The 24,355-nt window shown below is 50.1% G+C and overlaps 1 protein-coding gene across 5 annotated transcripts in view; it reads right to left on the bottom strand.

The window, feature by feature from the left end:
- IGSF3 (immunoglobulin superfamily member 3) overlaps positions 1–24,355 on the bottom strand; it is a 101,544-nt gene that overhangs the window by 30,909 nt on the left and 46,280 nt on the right. For 3 of the 5 annotated variants that reach the window (XM_030020230.1, XM_030020229.2, XM_030020233.2), the window contains 3 exons: positions 6,475–6,885; positions 5,217–5,606; positions 3,142–3,543 (listed from right to left, as the gene is read on the bottom strand). In XM_030020230.1, coding sequence (XP_029876090.1) covers positions 3,142–3,543; positions 5,217–5,606; positions 6,475–6,885 — 1,203 coding nt within the window. Of the gene's footprint in view, positions 1–3,141; positions 3,544–5,216; positions 5,607–6,474; positions 6,886–24,343; positions 24,349–24,355 lie in introns of all 5 variants that reach the window. The other 2 variants (XM_030020232.1, XM_030020231.1) reach the window with 2 other exon arrangements.

Here is a 24,355-nt window from a genome sequence, read left to right as displayed (position 1 = left end):
ACGAGGAAAGTGAGAAGTAGCAGCCTTTGTTCATGCATTGGAGAGGTGGCAGCGGTTACAAAACCCCAGGATGGAGGCAACTGAAAGAGAAGCTGGTTGCTCCTTCACACAGCACGGCTTTTGTTCTCTTCCAGATCACGGCTCCAGGACAGCTTTACGCAGTTATCCTCACATGTCCACCACTCTGCAAGCTGGTCCATATATTTTGACTTGTCTACACCCAGCACTTTGTTTAGGGGAGTTTAAAACCAGCAGTCTATTAGTAATTTGAAGATAACATATTCCCAGTTGATTGGCCTACATTTTGGGTCAGAGTGTTTCCATTGCTCGTTTGTTCCAAGCTGCAGAGAGAAATATTTTCTTCTCTTCCAATCGCTTCAGTGTGGCCAGCAGATTTAGCAGGGGCCTTGTTTCCTACCGGTAACATCCCCAAGAAGCGCTCCCTTCCCGCCAGCTGGCAGCTCTCCTCCCACCCCCTGCAGTGCTGAGCGTCCTGGCACCTGGCACAGCCGCTGCTGTGGGGGGAGACCCCAGCCAGCGCCCAGTAGAGACAGGAACGTCTTCTGGATCAGCACGGAGCCTCAGCCTGCCACTGGCTCGAAATTACGCTTTCAGAGATGAGCTGGGAGGTCACTGCAACCTGCAGAGCTGCTGCCACAGGCCAGACCAGCTGCAGCACAGACACCGCTGTATCTGCAACGCTTCCAGCAAGTGCCTCCACAGCCCCACGGCATCACTGTGCCAGAGCTCCGGGATGTGTAATTACTGAGAAAACAGGTCAATCTTTGGGATTAAAGCCTCCTGCAAAATGTTCAGTGATTACCCAGGAGAGGAGAGTGAGACCCAGGCTGTCTCCCCTGCAGGATTGTTGCATCTCATCCCCACATAAGCTCTTACCTTCAGACCCTGCAGCAGCCCTCCTACCCCAGCAAGTGCATTCCTGGGCCCAGCTCAGAGCACCACTGAGCCAGCAATGGCCCTAGAAAGCCAACATAATTTCACCAAGACCAGCTGACCTCATCAAGTTTAATCTCCAGTTGGCCTGGGCAAGGAAGCTTCATGAAGGGACTTCTCTTGACTGCCATGCGAAAGCCAGGTGCGTTTCTCAGGTCCTCAACTCGACCAAGACATTCATGGCACTTAGGTTAACACACAAAGGCCCTTCCTCCTTCAGGACTTGGTATGAAAGGAGAGAAGCCATGCATAAAAGGGGGCAGATTTTCTGCAAGACCTCCCTACAAGAACACAGCAGCCCCCCCTCAACCTGTCTGCCCCCTCTTTTCCCAGCCAGGGGGACTGAAGTCCCTGCCAGGCACTTGAGATCCTCAGAAGTTCAGGGACATCTGGTCTCATCCAACAGCACATCTCTCTTCTGGCTATTGCTTCTGAACCACCCTGCAGATAGATTTATGCGTTTGAACATCATCTGTGCTGGTTCAGCTAAACAGTTTCTTACCTTGGCAGACTGGCAAACGATTAGACCTTAACTTGAAATGTGAGTGTCACTAAATTTACTGCATTTTTTTCACTAGCAATTTTCTGTAGCCATAAACCCCTCTTGCTCTTTCTTAGCACCTTCCATTTGAGTTTCTCAGGACAATTCAAAAACATTATGCTGAACAAAAAATATCACATTCAGCAGCAACGAAACAACACTCAATATTTTCTCCACTGAATTTTCATGAGCTATTTCAGCTTTGCTAGTTATAGGAAGAGGACTTAGACATTTCTTAGGACTTGACAGAACATGCTCGACAGCCAGCGATTTCTCTGGGACAAGAAGTGGAAGAGGGACAACTGCCTCTCCAACACGTCTTCTGGAACTGCTGGGCAATTCTGGGCATCTTAAATTTTAACAGGAATAAAAGTAATACATTTTAAAATACCAACACTTAAACCCAACACTTCGACAAGTGGCAGAGTAAAGAGAAGGGCCAATACGTGGACTTAGAGCAGGCCAAATGCTGCTGACCTCATAATCAAGACGCCGTTGAAACCAAATGAGAACCTGCCTTTAGTTCTTAACAAACTAACGTCCCTACCTGCTTTTGGAAGCTATATAGCAAAGATTTCTAGCTCCAGACAGAACAGCCTCTGAAAGAAAGTCAAAAGTGAAGGGGAAGAAAGGAGGAAAAAAGCAAGATTTTACCAGAATACAATACAACTTTGAAGTCTGGTCTCTCACACATCTTGCTTAAGATTAATACTGCAGAGAACAAAAAAAAACCCCCAAAACCAACAAACCCCCAAATTCGTACCTTGACCTTTCAATAGAGATCCCTGATTGTTTATAGCCCTGGCATTCTGCAAATCAATGGCCTCATAGGAACAGTCATCCCTTCTTCAGTCTCCTCCAGAGCACTTTGGGAACTAGTCCAGGACTTAATACAGCAAGGTCTGAGTGGGACCAAAGTAATTCACAATCCATGCAAAATGCCTAATGCCCTACCTGCCCTCTCCTAAACTGATGTGGTTTCACTGTGTTTGAAATGGAGGAGCCCTTTGGCAGGGCAGAGTACCAGCCGCAATGATCTCGGGTCCTAGTTCAGCTTGGTCATGGACAACGTTGTGGTTCCGGGCCAGCAGCTCAGTGCCTCCTTGCAGAGGCAGCAAGGACCATTCCTGACCCATATCTTCTGCAGGCTTCTGACGCTGTCAGAGATGCTCGCCATTTCTGGTGGCTGGGCCAACAGATGCCCAGTGTTTTGCTCTCCTGGTCTGGTGAGCAGAGGTAAGGTCTACCCTGGGCAAGCAAGGAGGCTTTGATGCCCACGGGCTGCCGATGGAGCACCACCACTGCACTGCCCATAGCCCGGCTCCAATGCTGGGGGGACACGTCATGGGACTGGCAGCCTCTCTCCTCGGGAAGATGGTGGAAGCACTGCCCCTCTCCTTAGCCACCTCCTGCTTTGCTCCTGCCACAGCCACCCCTCAGACTTTGCCCCCACGCACAGCGGGGAATGGAGGCATTTTGCACCAACCTAGCAGGAGATGCGGGCGGGCTGCCGGGTACCTCCATTTTGCTGGCGGGCAAGGATGAGAGTGCCGAGAGCAGCCCCAGTTATTTGGAGGTCACATCCTGGGGGGGGTCGGGCACGCAGGGACCACGGCCCCGCAGCCCTCCGCGCCTCGAGTACTCACCCAGAGCAGTGATGGACACCGGGGTGCCCGCGTGCCGCTCCCCAACCATCTGCCACTCCCCATCCAGCGTCCGCGTCCACTCGGCCACCCGGCACTCATAGTGGCCCTCGTCCGCCTTGACGCTGTTGAAGATCTCCAGCGTGAAGGAGCCAGGCCGGACCTGCTCCACCTGGATGCCCCCGTAGCTGCTGCGCTCGGCGTACGAGGGGCCCGGCTGCAGGGTGCCCTCCCGATCCAGACGCACAATTTCGCTGCGCCGGTTCAGCTTGTCAACCAGCTGCCAGGCGACGGAGAAGCGGCTTTGGGGCCCGAAGCCTGAGCGCACATTGCAGCCAAAGCGCAGGCTCTCCCCCTCCAAGACATTGCTGGCGTTGTTGATAATCTCCAAGGAGATGCTGGTCTCTACGGAGAGAAACGCATACACACAGGGGAGATCATACACACTCGCCACTTCTCAGTCTGCAAGAAGGACGCTGCCGGCCAGAGAAGCTTTCTACCAGGTGCAGGAAACTGCCCACGCATTTGGGTCCAGGCACGTCTTAACCTCATGCGTGACCACATCCAAAACCAGCTTGTGGGCAGCGAGCTGCTCCTGGTGACTTGCACACTCAAAGCAGGTGTAGGCCAAAGCTAGGAAAAATCTTTCTGCCTATGGCTCATGAGACATTGCTGCGTCTTCTGGTCGCAGGTCCGGGATGGGATCTCAGCAAAGCTTGAGGGAATTTGTGTTGCTACAACATGCACCGCATGCAACCAGCTTGGCCAAAAAGAAGCTTCCAGCTCCCTGGGCTTTTCGATTCAACGTCATCCTGATCAGCATCTTGCCACATCCATTCCTACAACACCTTTTGGGAGAAGCTCTCCCAAACTCCCATCGCTAGCGACACTAGAGGTAGCTATCAATGTTTGGTAACATCAAAAAACCCTGTTATTCTGAGCTTTCCAGAGATGTAAGGCTTTACAGCTGGTTTTTCAGAGATACTGAGTGCTGGTTACTCCTGCTGTCTTCCGTCAGAGTTATGGACACTTAGCACCCTTGAAAAATCATCACATTTGTGATTTATCAAACGGCAAGAATGAAATCTGTCTGAAAGGTGGCTGTGCCTGTAAGTACTACATTTTAGACATTTGTCCAGTGCAAGACTTCTAGCTAGAGTAATTTTCAAAGCCAAACAAATGAGACCAAATATTGGTAGGAGAGAAAAGAAATAGAATTTCTTTTGGAGAAATGAGGAGGGAAAAAAAAAACTAGAGGAAAGGGCTGCATTTACCTACAAACCTAAGAGATAGGAGACAAACATCGCACAAAATCCTCTCACAGCTACCCTCTGCTTGATCAAAGCCCACTGCCAGCGTAGCCTGGGCAACACGTGCATGGTTCATCATGCCACAGCTACCTGAGTTTCAGAGAGCAAAACAAGGAATGAGTCAGTGGACCCTTTCCTCTCACCCTGTTATTTCTCTATTTCTCACATTTGTCTGACAAACATAAAAGGCATTCAGGCAAGCCTCCAGTGGGGTTGTTTTCACCAGGGCTGGCAGACACACAGTGACCACAACAGAGCTCTATGCTGAAGAGCAACCCAGGGCTTGAGGAGCACATGAACCCTGGTTTCTTCCAGTACAGCTGTCTTGCAAAGGCAGCTGAACAACAGCCACTGAACGGCCTGCAGGAACCTAGCAGCTCTCAGGATAAACCAAGGCCAAGCTGGTCTCCCCATTACACCTGCTGAGTACTTTAGAGCACCCAACTCCCTGCAGAGCAAGGTGAGGAGAGATGTGTAAGGAGCAAGTCACAGGCTGTCACATGCACCTTCAGCTCAAGGACAAAACTGCCAGCTTGGTGTTATTACCAAGGTAGGGGCATGTTTCCCCACCTACGAACCTGACGCATATCCCTCCTTCTCCATCATTACCTTTGCATCAGAAAAAAAATCTTGCCAGTTGCCTCCACAGCATGCAAACTCTTATCCTCCCTCTTCCCCACCGCTGAAGTGTGGGCACATCATGGCCTCGCCAGCTAGCTACCCAGTAGAGCAATGGTCCCAGGAGAGGACGGACAAGTTTCTACTTACTGAGCGGCAGGACAGTGATGGGGATGTTCTTCGGCCGCTTGCTCTCCTTGTCGATGAAGTCCCCTGTCACGGTCTTCTCCCGTTCAGTCACCCGGCAGTTGTACTTGCCACTATCCTCAAGGCGGAGGCGGTAGATCTTCAGCACAAAAACATTGTCACTTTCTTTGGCTACCTTGAGCTGGCCCAGGGCCTCACGCTGGGCAAACTCATTGTTGAGCACTGGCACAGCGTTGGGTCCCAGGCTGGCGATGAGGGAGCTGTTGAAGGCCCAGGAAATGGAGAAGTAGCGGTCAGGGATGTTCTGGGCCTCCAGGGTGCACCGAAACTCCACTGGCTCACCCACGATGTACGTCCGCTTCTCTGTCTCCAGCCGGACACTGAACTCCTTATCTGGGGAGAGACAGACCAACTTGCATCAGCATGGCAAAGCCCATCAGGAAAGCCAGCACACCTCGTGCGAGGTATTTACAACTTGCTACTCCTTGCACAGCCAGCATCTCTCGGACACATGCATCCACAGGTGAAAGGGTTAGGGGCTTGCTTTTGCTGTGAGAGCCCAGATCGGCCGTGCTGCAGGAAAGACAGCTTGCTGCCCAGCATGCAAGAGCTGCAAGGCTTCCCCAGTCATAACCCTTTCCTCCAGCCTTTAGTCCTGGGAGCAGCTCTGCTGTGACACCAGCATCCAGTGGCACTGCAGGATGTGACCTGGAGCCTACTCCTACTAACACCCTGCTCAGCCAGGGTCAAGGGGCAGGGCCTTTGGGTATATCGGAGAGAAGAAAGAGCTCCCCTGGGTCTTTAGATCCCTAGCAGGAACCTGTGCTGTGGGCTGGGAGAAAGATTTTGACTTGCAAATGGACCTTGTGCAACACAGAAGCGGTTGCTGAAAGTTTTATTTTTATTTTTATTTTCTGCTGTGTCACTCTTAACCTCCTCACTTACCAAAATTCTCATTGCCTGTGCTAACACCAAGTGCTTAAGGTGTATGTTTTAGCTCCTGTGTCAGCCCCAGATCACTGACCACATCAGGAGATGGGGCCTGCCACCCAACCCCTCTTGCTGCTCTTTGCTGACATTCGCTCTGCCCGCAGGCAGCGCTTGGGCTCTCCTTTGCCCTGCTTCACCGTGCCAGCAGCCTCCCAAGCGGGGCACATGGCAAAACAGGGAGCCCAGCCCCAGCCACCTAACAAGGCACTGCCCCATTTTCTGCCTCCTCCCACCACCCAGCCAAGCGAGAAAAGGCAGAGGAGACACTGACCGGTGGCTTGCACGTTGACGATGGCGCCCTGGGAACGCTTGCGGGTCATGGCGTACCAAGACTTGTCCGGGTCCTGGATCCACTCCGCCGCCTCGCAGTAAAACTCGCCCTGATCCGATGGGTGGAGGTTGTAGATAGTGAGCTTTGAGGTGGTCTCCCCAACTTTGTCCAAGCGAACATCCCCCGTGGCTTGCCGCTGGGCGTAGGCACTGCCAGCCCGCAGGACGAAGTCGCGGCTGAGGGAGATGACCTCCACGGGCGCCTCGCTGCCTCGCTGCCGGTACCAGGCGATGGAGACATGGCTATGCTGGGTTGTGCTCTTAGACACCTCGCACTTCAGCTCCAGGGAGTCGCGCTCCACTTTGTTCAGCGTCTGCGGGACTGCTGTCACTCGCAGCGAGTCAGGGATCACTGCAGCAAAGGGGAACGGGGAAACACAGCCCAAGAGTTAGCAACGCCAAAATGCTGAGTCTAAAGCCCAGACACGTTAAAGGAGAGCTAGGGGGAAGGTTTCTTTTTATAGTCATAATTAATCATTAAGTATTAGCAAAGCCCTGTTAGCTCACATCTAGCCTCCAAAAAGAGGAGAATCGTCCCCAAAGCCCTTGGATGGGAAAGACTGCGACCTGCAGCGCATACTCCAGTGCTGTGCTTAAATTCCTGCTCAATGGTCCCAGCGACTGCACAGGGTTTTCCACCACGCCGCAGAGCACCACAGCTTAATACATCCAATTCCCATGAAGGCATTTCTTCACGGGCAGCATCCCCTTCATCATGTGCCACCCAGCATGCTTCGTGACCCCCCTCCTGCCCACATCCTTCAGCCACTCATTAGCCCTGCACCGTGGTCTTCGCCCCTCGGTCCCTGTTGGGGCCAAGCTAAATATATTTAGTTTCTTTAATCTTCCCCCATAAAAAAGTCAGGACATCCAATTCCCCTCTTCTTTGTTTACATCCTTTCACATTTTAATGGCCTCCTCAGGCCAAACAAAGGGGTTTCTGCATTCGGAGGGAACTGGCTCCTCTGAGGGCAGCAATGCAATTGCAACATGCCCAGTGCCTGTTCCCGGGACACAGCCACATCAAGGCACTTGGTAATGAAACTGCTGGCTACTTTTCCAGCTGATTAACCAGAGGAGAGGAAGTACAGCTGCTAAAATCAGGACAAAAAAAAATTTGCATCCCCCCTCAACCTTGCTTGATTTTAGCAAGCTTCTTAATTTTAGCAAGAGGCTCTACTGCCAGAAGATAGACTTTCTTAAAAAGAAGCCTTTCTAGACTTCGTTGTCTCAAGAAACATCACGTGGAAAGAAGAATGCAAACCTTCTCCCCAGCTCTGCAGACAAGGCAGCGCAAGTGAGCCTGTTAATGCCCAATGGTTTCACCGCGTACCGGTGGAATATAATTAACATATCTCAGTTCAGTTTCATTGACAGCACTGGAAGGTTTGACGAAATTAGCTGAGCTGCCGAAAGCTGCATCTGCTTCATTCAGGCACGGCTACAGAATGCAATGAGCTGCGGGAAAGACAATCGCTGGCATTATTGCCAGCAGAAAAGTCAAAGCAGAAGAAAGGAAAGAAAAAAAGCCACGAGATGGAGTAAATGAGAGGGAAATCTTCCTGCATCCAGCCTGGATGGGGCCATTCACTTTTACCATGCGTTCACTACCCAGGGAATTTACTGCCCCTGACAGGGAAAGTACCTGGTAAGGCCATTTACATTGGAGGCCATTGCCCCCATCGCCCACAGCCACATCTCCTCCTCCCTCCCTTCTCCTCATCTTCCTCACTGGGCTCCCACCCCCTGCCCACCGGAATAGCCTCTGGCCGACCACGGCCAAGAGGCCACCTCACTTCACCTTTCCCCCTTCCCTCCGACTCCCAAACCAGTGGTGAAAGCGGCAACCAACCTTGCCAGTTCACACTGCCTGCACGATGAGATTTAAATTTCTCATTTCAAACCTTTCTGAATAATTTCCAGAGCCACGCAGCTCCTTTCTCTTTGCCCTCCAGCCACGGGATCTTATAACTTTTCTTACGTTATTTAAATAAATTAAACCTGATCATCATCTTGCTGGAGTTACTTTCCTGCTGAGCTGCTTCAAAGGCAGAGCTCCCTGCTACACCAGCCTCCACATGACAGCTTATGGGGTGAAAGCAGCTGTCCATGAAGAAAGCGTGCCTGTCCTCCTTCCCCCAATTTTAGAGACCTGGGTACCCCACTGGGTGCCCGCGTGCCCTCCCCAGCCCTGTTCAGCAGCACAGCCGCTTGCTGGCTATGGGCAAGGCAGTGCCCTTCTTACCCTGGGAGCCTGCCTGGCTCTGCGGGGCGAGTACAGGGCAAGCACTTGGCTTGCCAGATGTGGAGCTGCCCGCTCCCCAGGAGTAAGGCCTGGAAGTCTGTCCAAAGGCTGGGCCTCAAGCAAACATTTGCCACGCTGTTCCCCAAGCAGGTTAGAGGCTGGCACAGGCACCATTTCGCCAGCTTGAACCATGACTTTGTATCTCCAGGTCATAACCTGGCTGGAGGGTTAGCATCTTTTACACCATGTGGGCAAGCTATTGCAAAATGCATTCCTGAAGAAAAATCACGAGGCAGCGGTGTGCTGTTAAAAGCTGTAATTTAACTGTGGTAACACCTGATATGCTGTGCTGCATTACTCCTGCTCTTTTGGTTAAAAAAGCCAGCCAAGATCCTACTGGTTAGAGGAATCGGTAAGACCTTTTGGGTTGCACGCAGCCTTGAGGGTATTGTCTTAAATCAGCCTGGCATAGGTACAGATTCGGTTGGTGTCACCTTCCTAACTAGGAAGACTGGAGACCTGCTTGCTAAATGAAAGCCCAGTTTCTGAACGATCAGATGTTGGGAGGGACAGGCAAGAGCCCTGAGCTGGCCAGACCAGCGGGAAGCCTCCGTGCTTCGCACCACTACTCTCGTGCTTGGCCAAAGAGGCACAAACAACTTTTTTAGTTACACAGCAAGATGCACTTCGGGTACCAGGCTTGGGGAGAGGGGAAGCGGGTAGGAGAAAGGGGAAAATGCCGTTCTCAAGAAGCAGCCGAACGTGGCAGCAAGTCACAGCTCATTTCAGAAGCTCAACGAGCATTTCATTCTGAGTGCTGCAGAGCACCGGGGACTCCCGCAGTGGGGCCGCAGGTCTGCTGGGGCTCACGCACCACCCCAAAGCACAGACCGCGCTGGCCTGCGCCGACAAGAGGGCTACAGGCACGGCTTAGCCCATCAGGCTGGAGCAGATCAGGCACGGAAGTCATGGAGAGAAAAACAAGCAGGGAACGCTGCAAAGGCACTCGCCAGGGCATGACACCGCATGTGAGGAGGTGCATTATCAGAAGAGAAGCTCCTCCCAAGCCAGTCACCCTGCTCAGGCTTCAAAGACGTCAGTTTGCATATCAGGACATGAGTAACTCTCTGCATGGCATTCACCCAGGAGCCCTGGCTCCGCTGCCAGCCATCACGCTGCTGAGCTGCCCGCACTCATCCCACAGCCGCCTGCTGCAGGAAGCACCAGGGTTTCTGGGGGCACTCTGCAAGCTGAGCTTCACTTGAAAGCAAAGCTCAGCTTAGATGAGAGTCATCACTGTGTGAAGGGGAGCAGGGCCACACCTGAATCGGAGCCAAGAGGGAGGCTGCAGGGCACATCCTCTTGCCCGCTCTTTCTCACCCAGCTCCTGCCCGTTGGTCCTCTTTGCAACGTGCCGTCCCGGCAACCTGCCTTGCGCCTCCTCCAGCATCCAGCCTTGCTTCCTTCTTGTCCCTCAACACAAGTCCACCCCTGCAGCTGTCATGACCTCCTGGAGGTGTCAGCAGAGCTCCCCTCTCCCCAGCATCAAGGTTAGATTTGGCAGCGAGTGGCTGGACAGGGAGATGAGCAGCTGAAAAACACTTCCTGGGAGCAAACCTGTCGTGCTATTGCCACTCCTGAGCCAGTCAGCTGAGCCTAGCCATAGCTGACAGCATTGAGCTTGTAGTTACAGCACTGAAAAAAAGAGCACGAAATACAGCATTTCCTATTAGTCCCCAAGCCACAGGTTCCTGCAGAGGACACTGGGATAGGTACTCAGTGGTAGGTGGGCTGCTAAGCGCAGGGTGCTCGTAACCCCCGCCAAGATTTGAAAGCTCCTGAAATATTAAATGTAAATACTGCCACTAGAGGGTGTCAGGGACCCAGCTAGGGAGAGTCCCAGGGCCCTGCTGCCAGGACGAGGAGGAGGAGAGGGGAGCCCGGAGATGCTCCCCTCTCGCCAGGGCAGTGCCCACGGGCATCCTTCCTCAGGAAGCCTGCACGCACAGCTCCAGCCAAATCCACCTCAAATGCACACACCTCAATAACATGCAGTCAACGACCACTTGGCGAGCTAATTAAGGCTAACTTTAGGACAAGGAACTGGCTTACAGTCTCCCAGAAAACAAGCAGGGAGCAGAGACTGGAGTTCCTGGGTCTGGACTTGGTGCACACCTCAACATACTCTCCTCCAAGCCCCAGGACCAGCTCCATTTCCAGCAGCTCCTGGTGCCCTGCTGAACTCTACCCACACGGACGAAGATGACCCAAGGCACCTCCCTTTTCCCCAGGCTGGCTCTGGTTCATCCTTGTGTATCCAAAACCCCAACCACCTCCAAGAGGTAGGCTATCACAGCTTTTATGTGCCGGACACAAGCCAGAGAGCTACCAGCATTTCATCTACTCCCAGGCAAGGCAGCAAACCTGCCTGAGATGCCACTTCCTTGTTAAGCAATGCAGGCAGAGTGTCAGGCTGGGAGCCAGAGGCTCCCCAGCTTGAGCTGGTAAAACAATGCTGCGAAAATCACTCAGCACCATGGCAGCCTTACACTGCAGGCTCTTCAGGAGTCAAACAACTTACACGGGCTACCCAGCACAGTGGGACCATTTCAGGGCAGCTGTAGGACAAGCAAAACACACCAACCTCTTCTTCCCTTGGATTTCCTTACAGCTTTTATCCACTGATACTCTTTAGAGGCAACCTATGGTGCTACCCTGTGTCCCCACCCACCCACTTCGTACTACCTGGACAGAGCTAAGTTTGCCAAGTGTTAAGTGTGAACCATTTAGGATCAACAAATACATGTACTCCCTACTCCTAGGCAGCTGCTTCTGGCTGAGAAATACCGCTCTGGATTTTGCAGGGAATTAGTGCAAGAGTTATGTTTCCATCTGCCCCGCAACATCTTGTTGCCCTGCAGGGATCCCAGCTCAGCACCACAAACCTCCTTACCCAACCCCTCTGGTTGTGCGTGCAATACAGAAACAAGCTGCTCAAGAGGAACCACAATGCCGGCACCACCAGTCCAGAAATGAGCACTGGCAGGCACCAAACGGCACCATGAACGGCACCGTGGGTGGGAGTACGAGGCGCGGGGATGCAGCATTTTGCTATTACCCTCTGCAATCTGCCAACCCTCCTGCGGCCACCCGTGCCACCCCAGGGAAGGAGGGAGGATCTGCCACCAGAGCCACCCCGATGCCACAGAAACAGCTGGAAAGGACCTGTCCTCTCCCAGACACTGCAAGCTCTCAGAGAGCCATGCTCCTTATAACCCCCTCCACAGTGCTATCGATTTCCATTCCTTACATGTGCATGCGTGTGGCAGGAGGAAGGGGGTGGTAATAAGGCAGGAAAAATATCTAGATTAGCAATGTAATCCTCTCAAGCCCTCATGCCTGGCAATTAGCTATACATGCCAATCCATACCTGCTGCAGCACACCAGACACCACTCTTCCTCATCAATCAAAAGCTCGCATAATGCCTTCAGCACAAAGGGAAACACATGCTGTGTTATGCTGCAAAACTGATGAAGACCCTCAAATGTCACCTTTGCAAGTGGACAAAACTGAGCAGATCATGCTGCTGGTGGTGTCCTTTGCTTGCCTTATTTTTAAGTCCCAACTAGAAACTCGCAGGTGGCCTGGGGCAGGCAGAGGAAAGCTTTGTTCCTGTTGTTGCTGCTTATAAGTTTCCCCCACTGCCCAAGGTCCTACCTGAGACCAGAATTTGAGGAGGCAAACCTACCACCCCAAGATGTACTTTCACTGTGACTGAGAGTGTGGGGTCTCCGTGCAAAATTTTCCCTCCTCTCTTCCTTGCCTACCAAGATATAGCAACAGGCTCCTGGTATCACGGGGAAAACATAAAGGAAGTGTTAATAATCTGGTTGGTTTGGGGATTACTTTCCTTCAGTAAAGCCCCACCTGCAGTGGGAAATAAGGACAGTTAAAGACAGTTTTAAATGAAAGGCAGCTAAAAGACTTCTTTTTTAATTCATTTAAACAATTAGAAGTCATACACTTTTCTGAATTAGTCAGTGAATTTACTTCAAGTTCCTGAAAGGGTGAGCAGAACTTGCACTGTGGTCTAAAGAAAAGCAGTTGGAATATAATTTTCATCCTTGTGCAAATTTTTAAGCCTTATTTTAAATGAGAAGTTGAACTATGAAGTCACTTTCAGTTGCTGCACAATTAAGAAATACATGGCAAAGCACTAAAGTTGTTTGCAATTGTATCACTGCAGCATTCTGTGGCAAGAAAAGAGGAGAAAAGGAGGAGAAAAGAGGAGAAAAGAGGAGAAAAGAGGAGAAAAGAGGAGAAAAGAAAAAGTAGAAAATATGAGAAAAGAGGGAACATAGGGATCAAATTTCACAATCTTGCCCCTCTTCATACCCTTTAAGATGGAGAAAGCATTCCAGTTTGCACGCTTGCAGCTTTTTAAAAGGGCAGTTTGTTACTGATTCAGCTGCTGGCAGAAGGCAAGAGGGGAGCCGAAGAGTTAAGTAAGACGGCATGGCAGTTGTTTCACAGAAGTAGTAATAAATCCTCCGATTACAATAGTATCCTTGTTAGTACATTAACGACTGGCTGGAACGATTATGCCGATAGAAATGCATCTCCCAAAGCAACTGGGTGAGTTCAAGCAGCCAGTGAGAAAGGGCACAGGAAAAACCAAAACTAACTAATGCAGAGAAAAGGGAAAAAGAGAATCTGACAGAAGATGCAAAAATTGGAAATTAGGTCAGCTTTCCGACTCGGGGCCTGAACTTCTCCTTGCTCGCTGCAGGCTCCGTTAGTGACGCACCCAGCCTGCCCCGCTCGCTGTCACCACGCTCCCTCCCAGGCAGCGGCAGAGGATCACGATGCACCCTGCTCGAGGAGCTTCCCAGCCAAACCCGAGCTGCACAGGACTCCCTAGCTGGGTGGTGCAGTTACAAGCCAGCGCACCCACCCCAGGCACATGGGGCTGCAATGCTTTCCCGCAGCTTCCCAAGTCCCACACGAACCCACAGGGGTTGACAGCAGGCGCCCTGTGGCCCCCCCCAGCAACCCCTTCCTCGTGCGCCCAGGGCGAGCGTGCAAGGGGAACAGACGTGCTCAGCCCCAGCTCCAGCTTGTCCTTTATGGACCCAGAGGAGCTACAGCTTTCCCAGCTGCTTCAGAGTGCTTCAGCTCCAGGAGATAGGACAACCCCTCTCCCCCTTCCCCCTGGGCTTTACCCTGGGGCTCCAGCCCCGCCAGCACTGTGCTGTTCAGAGCAGTTCTCCAAGCCTCCTCCCACGAGTGGCGGATGGTCCTCCAAAATTGCTGGTCCCCTTCCCTTGACTGCTTCGGGTGCAGTGTGGCAGATGCCGGGAGCACATTCACATCCACTGCCCCTGTTTCCTTGTGCCTCATTGTCCCTCTGCCCTCAGCTAAAGCTGCTTCGGGGAGCAGGGGAAGGCATGCTCCCACAAACAAGCTCCTTCTCCTCTTTCCACCCACCCTGTCCCAAAGCACCCCAAGGAGCATCTGGTTATTAGGACAGCTAATTTAGATGGAAAAATTCAAGTGACCTCATTAAAAGAAAAAAAAAAAGAGGAGGAACCAGAAAGGGGTGGTAAAAGGACAAGGCGGCACCCAGCAGTGAGAGTCATCATTTGTTCATTAAACAAAAATTAGCTGCACCATTGGTGGAGCAAACCCTGACGACAGGCAGCCCAAGGGGGCAGACCACCATGCACCACACCGACCGCTCACCTGTGGAGGCAACAACCTCTAGCAGCAAGCCAAGGTGAGTCAGCCCACAAACCCCTCCCTCTCCGTCTCCCTCCCTCTTCTACAATCTCACCTTCGTGAGGGTTTAGCTCTCTTGCTGATCCCAAGCACCACCAGCAAGCTACTGCAGCTTAAGGCAAGCCTATGCCACTGCAAACACGAGGGCAGAGCACATCACCATGCACCTGTTCCACCGGGGGTTAACCTGATGCATTTTACTTAACAGCACTCCTGAGCTAAGAGCAGGGACATGGAAATTTGCTGTGCCTTAAACCAGCACAGGGCAACCTGCTAAGCCACAGCCTCCTGGAGCCTGCAGGACAGGCAGGGAAACAAACAAACAAACAAAAAAACCAACCCAGCAAACACGGAGTCAAGAAGCTGATGCTGCCTGGGCTCCTCTGAAGCTGTGCATGCAACGCTATCTTAATGTTTTACATGTCTGAAACTGAAATTAAGAAATTATAGAAATGGGAAGCTTAGGAAATCCTCTGTTCTGCAATTTTTTAAAAGCCTTATTTCATTCAACCTAGCACACTTAGGCAGGCAGGCAATACAAAGAGCTGAACAGGGAGAGTCGTGTAGTATCAAAACAATCAAAATGCATCTCAGGCCATATTCCCCCTGGACTATAATGATGTTTGTGGTGCTTTATAGTCAGGTGAGTCGCCCTTCTCAAAAATCAATTTTCAAGGAGGATTCTCCTCTACTTCAACTATACAAGTAAGACCAGGAGCAACACTGGAGATAAGAGTGCAAGAGCTGCTTTCAGAGATTAGTGCCCCTGCTTCAAGAGCTCAGCAGAGATCACACAGGAGGTCAAGGTGTGCACGTGAGAGCTGTTTTTCCTTCATTTATGCAATAATGACGGATTTGAGACCTTGTAAGTGCCTTTCTCCATCTGCCTTTGGGGACCTGACCTGTCCCTAGAGCTGCAAAGCCCAGGACCAGAGCTTCCAACGACCCCTTCTGGCCAGTCACTCCTTAAGCTCAGCAGCAATGATTTATTTTTGCCTCCGGGGCAAGATGACACAGATCAAGACACACTTAGGAGACAATTTTTGCAAGAAGCAGTTTTTAAACTAAGGACTCTAAAGGCTCCCAAACTGAGAATCTGAGTCCATTCCCTCCAAAAACCACCTTCCTGCTGAACACACAAGAATGGAGCATTTCAGCCCTCACAAGCACCGAAGGAAGCACAGAATTAGGCTTTATTCTCTATTACATCCCAAATTTCTGTTCAGCCCAGGTCTGGGTCTTAAGTTCCCATGGGAAGACAAAGTGAAAATGCTGGCATCCTGATGCACAGACAGGGAAGGAGAGACCAGAGTCGCATCTTCTTCACATGCAGATTACTGAAAGACATAGGGAGGCTAATAAGTAGATGAGAAGTTTCGAAATCCAAGAACAAAAAAATCCCCCATACAAACTAAAGCAGTGGAAATATTTTCTTTCTCTATCAGTCCTGTTTAAGGCATAAAAACTGTTCATAACATATTATACAAACATACATCTTCACCAGACAACAACTATCTACTGAGCCACGAAGTCCACATGAGCTGGAGGGATTTCTGGGAGCTGGAATGAAGGACGTTGGGTCTTTTGGATATTTCCAAGCTACCTTCCTCCAACAAGGTTTTGGCAGCTCAGAACTGTTACTCTGAAGCTGGCACTCTTGTGATGAATGAAAGGCATGGCCTGGCTCTTGCAGGATGCAGTCCAAGTTCTCCAACCACGAGGACCACCTGCTCTCCTCCTGTGCTAGAGACTGTGGAAAGCAGAATTAAGACGAGTAATGCAAATTCAGCCAGTTGACAGACTTCTGCCATCTGATCAAGGTATCATAGATAAAACCAGGTAACATCCACTTCTGCAAATCTATTTTCCTGATGAGTTTTTCTTCTACTGTACTTCTGTGATTTTGCCTCTTATGCACGTGGCTGTGGTCATCTCTCCTCTTTAAGCTCTTCATGCTCCATGTTTCTTCTAGTACAGGTGGCGGTGATTGGGGGACAGAGAATAAGAGGGGAGGTGAAATGCTGTGCTTGCAAGCACGTTTGAGACTGTGCAAAAATGTGTACTCTTGCTCCAGCGTAGCAATCAGCTAGTCTGGAAAAGCTAGTCTGGCACGCACAACTGGTTGACTTTCTGCATGAGAGTGCTTGGCATCTTTATAGTGAAATCTTTTAATAAATGTATTCATTTTTATATTCATCAATCTGGGCATTTCAAAGCACACAGTGCCCTTCCTTTCTCCCCCTTCTCCCTTTCCACCTTCTCGCAGACTTCTATGAACCTCTCTCGTTATCACCCCAATGACAGATGGCCACCGTCAAATTGCTCTCCCTGCAAAAGGGCACTGTCTGCAAGGCTTGAGCAGCATCCCCACACACAGCTACACAAGGGGACATCACTTTTCCCTACAAACCGTACTATATTTGAAGGAGTTGAGGAAGATGACAGGGCATGTCAAGGCAGTGTGAAAAGCTGTGAACAATAATCAGTTGATGGAAATAATGACGGCTCTCCATCATAAAGTTCTGCACTGCCTTGGCAAGGTGTGTGAAGAAACCCTTTTGTTCACCACCTCTAAGGCAGCAGCTCCTAAACCAGACAGACAGGCCAAAAGGATGCACTTAACAGTTAGTTCCTGCCATAAAAACTGTACTCCAAATGTTTTTGGAATGGCCCTCAGACCCTTCTTATGTGGAGGGGGTGCAACGACTATCCAGGGGAAGTTTTGCTCTTCTCCAGCAGTGAGTGCTCCACGCAACCTCAATGAACTGACATCAGAGTTAGCCACAGAGAAACCACCAGGTGGTCTTCCACGACACACGCTACATGCTGAACGGCAACATCATTTCAGAAACAGATGGACACTTTCTCCAGCTTTACAGCCACTGGTTGCTTGTCCTGCTCACCAAGTGACCCCCATGAGGTGAGCAGCCCCATAGGAAGATGGCTCGCTCCGAGCCAGCAGCACAGATGCACACCACTGATGGTTACAGTCAGAAAGGAAGGTCTGAGTCTTGCAAAATATGGGTAGGTCTTCTAGGTAACAGTGCTCCAAGTTTTCCAGGATACCTCAAATCCTTTGCAGGAGCCAGTGGGCATTTAAAAATAAGCATTCAGGAAATATATCTCATATTAAAATAAGAAGATGCTTTTGGTGCACCTATCATTAACTCAAAGGCACACGCTGTATCAAAGTAGTGCATTAAAAAACCCACTCAAAACAGTAAGGAAAATAATTCACGAAATAAAACTAGTAAATAGGAAGTTTCCATGGTGTCTCCAGTGCAGGATCGATATCACTGACTCCAGCAGAATCCAGGATTTTATTTATAGCACTTCCAGCATTCTACTGGTGAAGCCTCTGAGAGAGTGCCAAGCACAACCGACACACCGCTGTCCCCAAGTCTCCAGATAGCTCCAGTTTTCCCAGTCAGTGCTTGTTTCACCATTGCATCTGAGTGCAAAAGGCTCTGCAAGCTGCCAGCTTCCCAGCTGCTATTCGCTACCCTCTAGGTAAATGGCAAAATGACCAGTATGAAGCATTTCACTTGCGCTGCTGCTTCTCGGGAACGCCCTTGGAGGAGGTAGGCTCTGGAGTTTAACTGGCTGAGACACCAAGAGAGGCATGCCCAGGACCAGTAGCAGATACTCTGCTGGTTGCTGTCTGTGCAGCAGATTGAGGAAAGCACAGCGCAATGGAAGTATCACCAACTCATATCAGCCTGGAAAGACTCTTGAGTGGAAGAAGGGAGAAGGAAGGTCTTCTCAGCAGTTACAGGAAGAAGGGATCTCTAAATGTCCTGGGCTCCTGTGAAAGAAAAATAAGGGAGCAAGACCCAAAGAAGATGCTTTCAAGACTGCTGAAAGACAGGAGTGTTCAGGATGGGTTTCTCAGCACCACAGTACCTTTGGACAGTATCTTCTTGCATCTCTACCTTTTGTTATCAGCCTCTGGCTAGTAGGCATTCTCAGGTTAACCTCCTCCTACAGATACTTAGGCTTCCAGAGTAGACAAGGAAAGATCTTCCTGTACTGCTTCAGCCACCTATGTTTCACATCCAGCATTGCCTGATCTGCACCTCAGGCTGAACCTGCTCAGGGCCTGTTTCACCTTCTCCTGCACAAAGATAACGGCTTCTTTCACAAGCACCTCTGAATTTTGAAAGCCCAAGATCTCTCATGCAGATGAGCTATGGTATGCAAATAAAGAACATATTGGGATCCTGATAAGATACTTACTCTTGCATCACCCTCGCTCTGTACGGTCTGTGGGGGAAATAAACTTTTCACAGCTATCTGATCCAAGCGGCTTTTTTACAAGCAAGTAGAACTGGAAATCAAGATGGGTGAATCTGCAGAATTATGACCAATTAGTTGATGCAAGCGATGCATTACCAAAAGCAGAGCACACCAAAGGCAAATGGTCAGAGCAGATTAATTATTTAACTCAGGGCAGTTGCTTGGACCCACAACCCATTTAACAGCTTTTGTCCTGCCACACAAACAGAGCCTGTGTGGGAGCCTGGCTGATCCCCTCTTAGTACCACCATGGGGACTGGGAGTCTGCTGCAACACAGTCCCTGTGCACAGCTTAGTACCCAGGCGATGAGGCTTGCTGTTCAAGCTGCACTCTCTGCAGAAGCACTACCCTTCTGCCTTAGCTGAAAGAAGAGCCAGGATACGGTGTGTGTCCCCACCCATGAAATGAGAGTATGCAATTACAGTGTGGGTGTGTGTGCCTGTCTCCCACCTAACTTTAGCAAGTGGCTATGGCTTTGAGAGTGGCTAAAGCTCTCAAACAAATACTGAGAGTTGGATAACAGTCTCAGAATTAAGTTTCACAGGTTTCATGAAATAGCTGGAGAAGTAGAGGAGATACCCACCACATATTAATATTTCTCTGTGGGGAACAATGCAATGTTTGGTCAACCCTTAAGACACCAAAGAAGTCACCTGAAAGGCAACCATGGGGATACCCCAACCAAGGAAGAGCAATGACTGCACTTTATTAGATACCTAGGAATTCAACCATGAAGCAAAACCCACAGGAAACCAAGCTTCACTAGATCCTCTGCTCACATTTCTTCTTCTTTCTTTTATAAAAGAAGTCTCCTCCAAACTCACCACTGGTATCAGCACACTATCCTGTCTAAAACAGGGGATGCACTCAAACAAAAAAGCCACTGAAGGCAGATGCAGAAGCCTTGTTTTGTGGCATAGTTAGGACATGTCCTCCCTCCTTGCCCATCAGTGTTTTGTCCCCTGTAGCCTAGACATACAAACTGGGACAGTTTTAAAGGCTATTGTATCTCAGATCACAGCTAAATTCCTGCAAACACAACCTTCAAAAAGGAAGAAGGAAAGAGCTTTAGCCTGTTCCTTTTTCTGTTACATTAAAACGGCAAGAAAGACTTTTTTTTTTCTTCCCTTAATTATTCTGGGTTTTTTTTCCCAAAACCCTTGCTTGAGCACATTAGGTATTCAGGTCTCCTGTGCCCTGGCAGACTCAATGGTGACTGAAGAACTAGTGGAATCACAACAGCACAGAATGGAGAATGGGGAAAGCAATAAGGGAAGGGAGCTTCAGACAGACTCTTAGAGCTCCCAAGTCCTGGCTTGTTCCTATTAACAGGCACATTTGGGAGAAAACTTCCTTGGGAAGACTCACTGCCTGTGGGCCGTTGGCAGAGATGGGAGAAAACTCTCTGCTCACACCTGAGGCTCCAAACAGCTCTTCTAGGCAGGTTCATCCAAATGCCACACTCTATAGCAAAATGAATTCTACAGCAACACTGCACACTACTTTCCCAAAATAAATAAGCAAGGAAGTGATTTAAAAAAGAAAAAAAAAAAACCACCCTTGTTTAAGAAAAATGTTCATTCTTCTAGCCATCACTGAAAAAAAAAAACCAGCATAAGAGAGACAGAAAGCTATTTCCCCTTAAAATTCATTGCAAGTTTATTTGAGTACTCGATCATCCTCAGACATTCTGGATATATTAAGGACTGGTTTATGCCAGAAAAATCCATGCAAAGTGATTTCAGTTAAACTAATGCAGCCTTTTATACTTGTCTGTTAAAATAGTTTTGCAGCAGACTTTAATCCATACAGTCTACTTTGATAATTTAAGGAATTTAAGGGTGTCCTCATAGTAGGATTGTGGAAAAGACACACAGGCCAAATGCAAAACTCACTACCTCACATGTTGCAAGTGAAAAGCCAATTCCTTTCATGCCACCAAAGCAAATTCAACCCCCAAGAGTGCCCAAAAACAATATGAGAAAAATGTGAAGATTAAATTCCTAGGAGACTGACAAATGCTCCTCCTTTACCCATAGAGCTGCTGAGGTGCACACCACCACGTCAGGGACACTGAAAGCATGACCTTCCAGCAGCTTCAGTTAGGTCTGATGCAGAAGCCCTTTCCCATGGCTCACGAGACATTTGCACCCTGGAAACACAGGCTGAGAGTGGGGAAGAGGCAGCCACGTCCCCAGCCAATGTACCACCTTCACCCTGAGCACAGCAGTGGAGCTGGGGGGGGACAGATGTCCAGTCTAACAGGGGCTAAGAGCGGTGACTGGCTTGCTGAGTTTCACCTCCACCAGTCTCCTACTTCCTTTTTTAATTTTAAGCTATGGTCAGTTAGGTCCCTGTGATTCAACCTTTTTCCTTTAAGGAAAAGAGTCGTGTATCTGCTTTCTACCTCTAGAGATCATGGTGACTGCTGTGGTCTTACCCTGGGTGTTGACTAATACACTGTTCAGATAGGTTTTGAGACAGGACTTTCCACTAATCTATGCAGCACTGGCTCCCTCCTGAAAACTGTTATCTCTGTGGAGGGAACAACACACACAGCCCCATCCACGCATGCACAGCGTGGATGGCAGCAAGACTGTCCCTGGTGGGCGTCAGGCACACCATAAAGAAACTCCTCCACCGGGAGAGGAGGAAAGGCAAGGTCACTGAACTCAGTCTTTCTCCATTTTGCTGTGCATGGCTACTCATGGAGTCAGTCAGCACTGAAGATGCCAGGCAGGCTTGGAGCAACCACACTCTTCTACCTGTTTGCCTATGGGTTAGATACGACCACCCACAAGTACAATCAGTGTCACACCTCCTCAGAGCAGTCTGACATCTTCATCTATCAGAGCCGCATCTCACCAAGCCAGGAAACTCCTCACACTGCCAAGGACCTAAAGTAGGGACAAAAGAGGTGACCATCTTACAAATCCTCCCAGTAGCCCAACGGGAGGTTGGCTCCCCCTTAACAAGCAGGGCACCAAGTCCCCTCTTTCCCCAAACCCCCAACCACCTCCACTGGGACACAGCAAAACAGACCAAACCATGACAAACAGCCTCCCGCTGCCCAGCACTTTGGGTGGAGAATGGCGGCATTTGCCCAAGGTAAGAACAAAGTCCTTTTCCTTCGCTGTGTGGCGGGGAGCGCCTTGTTGGCTGTGCAACTGCAGGCAAGCACTGAACCACTGCCTCTCCAGTCTCCCCGCATCTGGAGTGAAAGCCAGCGATGCCCTGTGAGAGGCCGTGTTTATTGTCGGCAGCAGCAGCTCCTGGCATGTAGTCCCCTGGGAAGGAAAGGCTGGATTGTAACCCGCAGCCGGGGATACCCGCAAAAGGAGGACACCATCAGCTTTACATGCTCAGGAAACTCACTGAAAAAGTAATTGCAAGGTTTGAGCTTTGTTTTTACAAACTCCCCCGTACCCATCGCATTATTAGGAGATTATGGAGCATCTCCGATGACATGCCTAACCATACACACCTGCGAAAACCTCTCATTTTCCTTTTAAATATTTCCTTCCTTCCTGTCTTCCACTTTTTTTTTATTATTATTTTCATTGTTTCTTTGCAGGTTCCTCATCTACCTTTGGACTCAGCCATTTAAATTTTAATAAGAGGCTTCACTGTCTATCTCCTTTTTCTTCAAAGGCCCTGCTTTATTTTTCTGCCTCTTCTCATTCCCCCCAGCCTAATTGTTGTTGTTATTCTTAACCTTCAGTAGTTTCCTTTGCTTTCTTCTCCATTCTAATCTCTCTGTGCTCCCATTTTCCCCCTCTGTACTAAGTCCCTTTCATCCCTCACCTCTGTCTCGCCCCCGGCCAAGCATCCAAATACATGTGGAGCAAGCGTAACCAAGCATAAATATGAAAGGGATCATCCAATTTCAGCAAAACGCTTGCCCCTACCTATTCAAATATTTGACTTGTAATGATTAAGTCCAAGAAGATCATAATATTTTTTTTTTTTTACAGAGCTCTGCAGGTCTTTAATAAAGCTCAGCCTCCGCCTCGATGACAGCCAGGACTGCAGTTGCTGAGCTGTTTCCTATGCATTACAGCAGATTTGCTCCAAGGTAAGCGAGAGGGACGAGGGACGCCTGAGCAGAGCGCTTGAATTATAAGCTTGAATTATAAGCGAGGAGATTTCATTCCCCAGTTGCTGGTTTATTGAAATTCAATGCCTCCCTCTCACCTGCCACTTTGTTATGCTAACCTCTTCTGGCTGGCCTAAAATTTCCAGTCACAGTGCAGGCAAGCAGCCGCGCTCCCATCAACCCCGGGGAACTGCGCCCTGCAGCAAGCCCCGCTGGAGGCGGCACCGGCACAGCCCCTTGCGGGGCACGTCTCTGTCCCATCGCCAAGCGGAGGGGCCGCTCCTCCTCCTAAAGGGCCTTAGATACGGGGGTGTCACTAAAGGCTGGCCTCAGTACCAAGGGACACCAGGCAACGGTCACACTGCGCATCAGCTGATAAGAAGGGCCGCGGGGGGCTCCTCTCGCCTTCGGAGGGGACCCACCAGGGTTTTGAAACCCTTGCAAAGAGCACTTGCCAGGTTCGCGCACTTCCACTGCACGCAACCTCGCTTCCCTCCGTACAGTATGAACTACCGTTCCACCCCCGAGGGAGGGGAGGAGGAAAGGAAGCCGTCTCCTGCTGGCAAGGCACGGCTCCCACCAGATTTCCACCTTCCCAAAAGCACACGGGCTTGCAAGCCCCACCTGACGGCCTGCAGAGCAGCCGAGATGGAGGAGTTCAGGGCAGAGCAGTCAGCTGGCACCCAGGATGCCAGCTCCTCCCGGCCCAACTCCCCAGAGCCCCGTGTCACGCACTGACGTCTAAGAAGAAAGATTAAACCCGCATGCAGCTCTGGGATAAACACATGCAGGAGTCGCCAGCCCCTTTCGCTGCTCCTCCCAGCCAAAAACACAGAGGCACAAGGAGGGCAAAGCATGGCCCACACCAGCCTGGCACACCACGCAAGGAGGGCATGGTGAGGATGCAGACAAAGAAACCACACTTGGAGTGTAACAGAGCCCTTGGTGGACAGTCTCACTGCACTTTGCAAACATTTCATTAAAAGTAAGCCCCCCTGAAGGGAAGAAAACAGCGTTTTCCTTTTCCAAAACAGGGGAAAACATGCAAAAACTGAATCGTACATGCCCCTGGGTGAGGCAGTAAGACAGAGCCCGTCCTATAAATGCCCATCAAGGAGTATAATGGTTTTGACATAGCACTGCCACAGCATCAGCAAAAATACTGTGTTTGCAGAGTGGAATGGGACTAGAGTACGAAGTCCTCTCCTAACTCTGTGTCGTCTCCCTGTTTCTAGAGGGGACAGAAGGCTGCTGCAAATGGTAGCGAAGACCACTTCTTGCCAACCTGGGTGCGTAAACCTGGCTGAAAAGGAAAACAGAATATATCTATTTTTGTTTTATCAATATTTTGATTTAATTCCCACTCACCTAGGCTTAAACTGGCTGTTTACACCCACCCTCAGCC

This window comes from Aquila chrysaetos, chromosome 7, assembly GCF_900496995.4.
Source record: "Aquila chrysaetos chrysaetos chromosome 7, bAquChr1.4, whole genome shotgun sequence".
Classification (NCBI taxonomy): Eukaryota; Metazoa; Chordata; class Aves; order Accipitriformes; family Accipitridae; genus Aquila; species Aquila chrysaetos.
The sequence above is the reverse complement of the archived record's forward strand: the minus strand, read 5'-3'. Positions and strand labels throughout refer to the sequence as shown.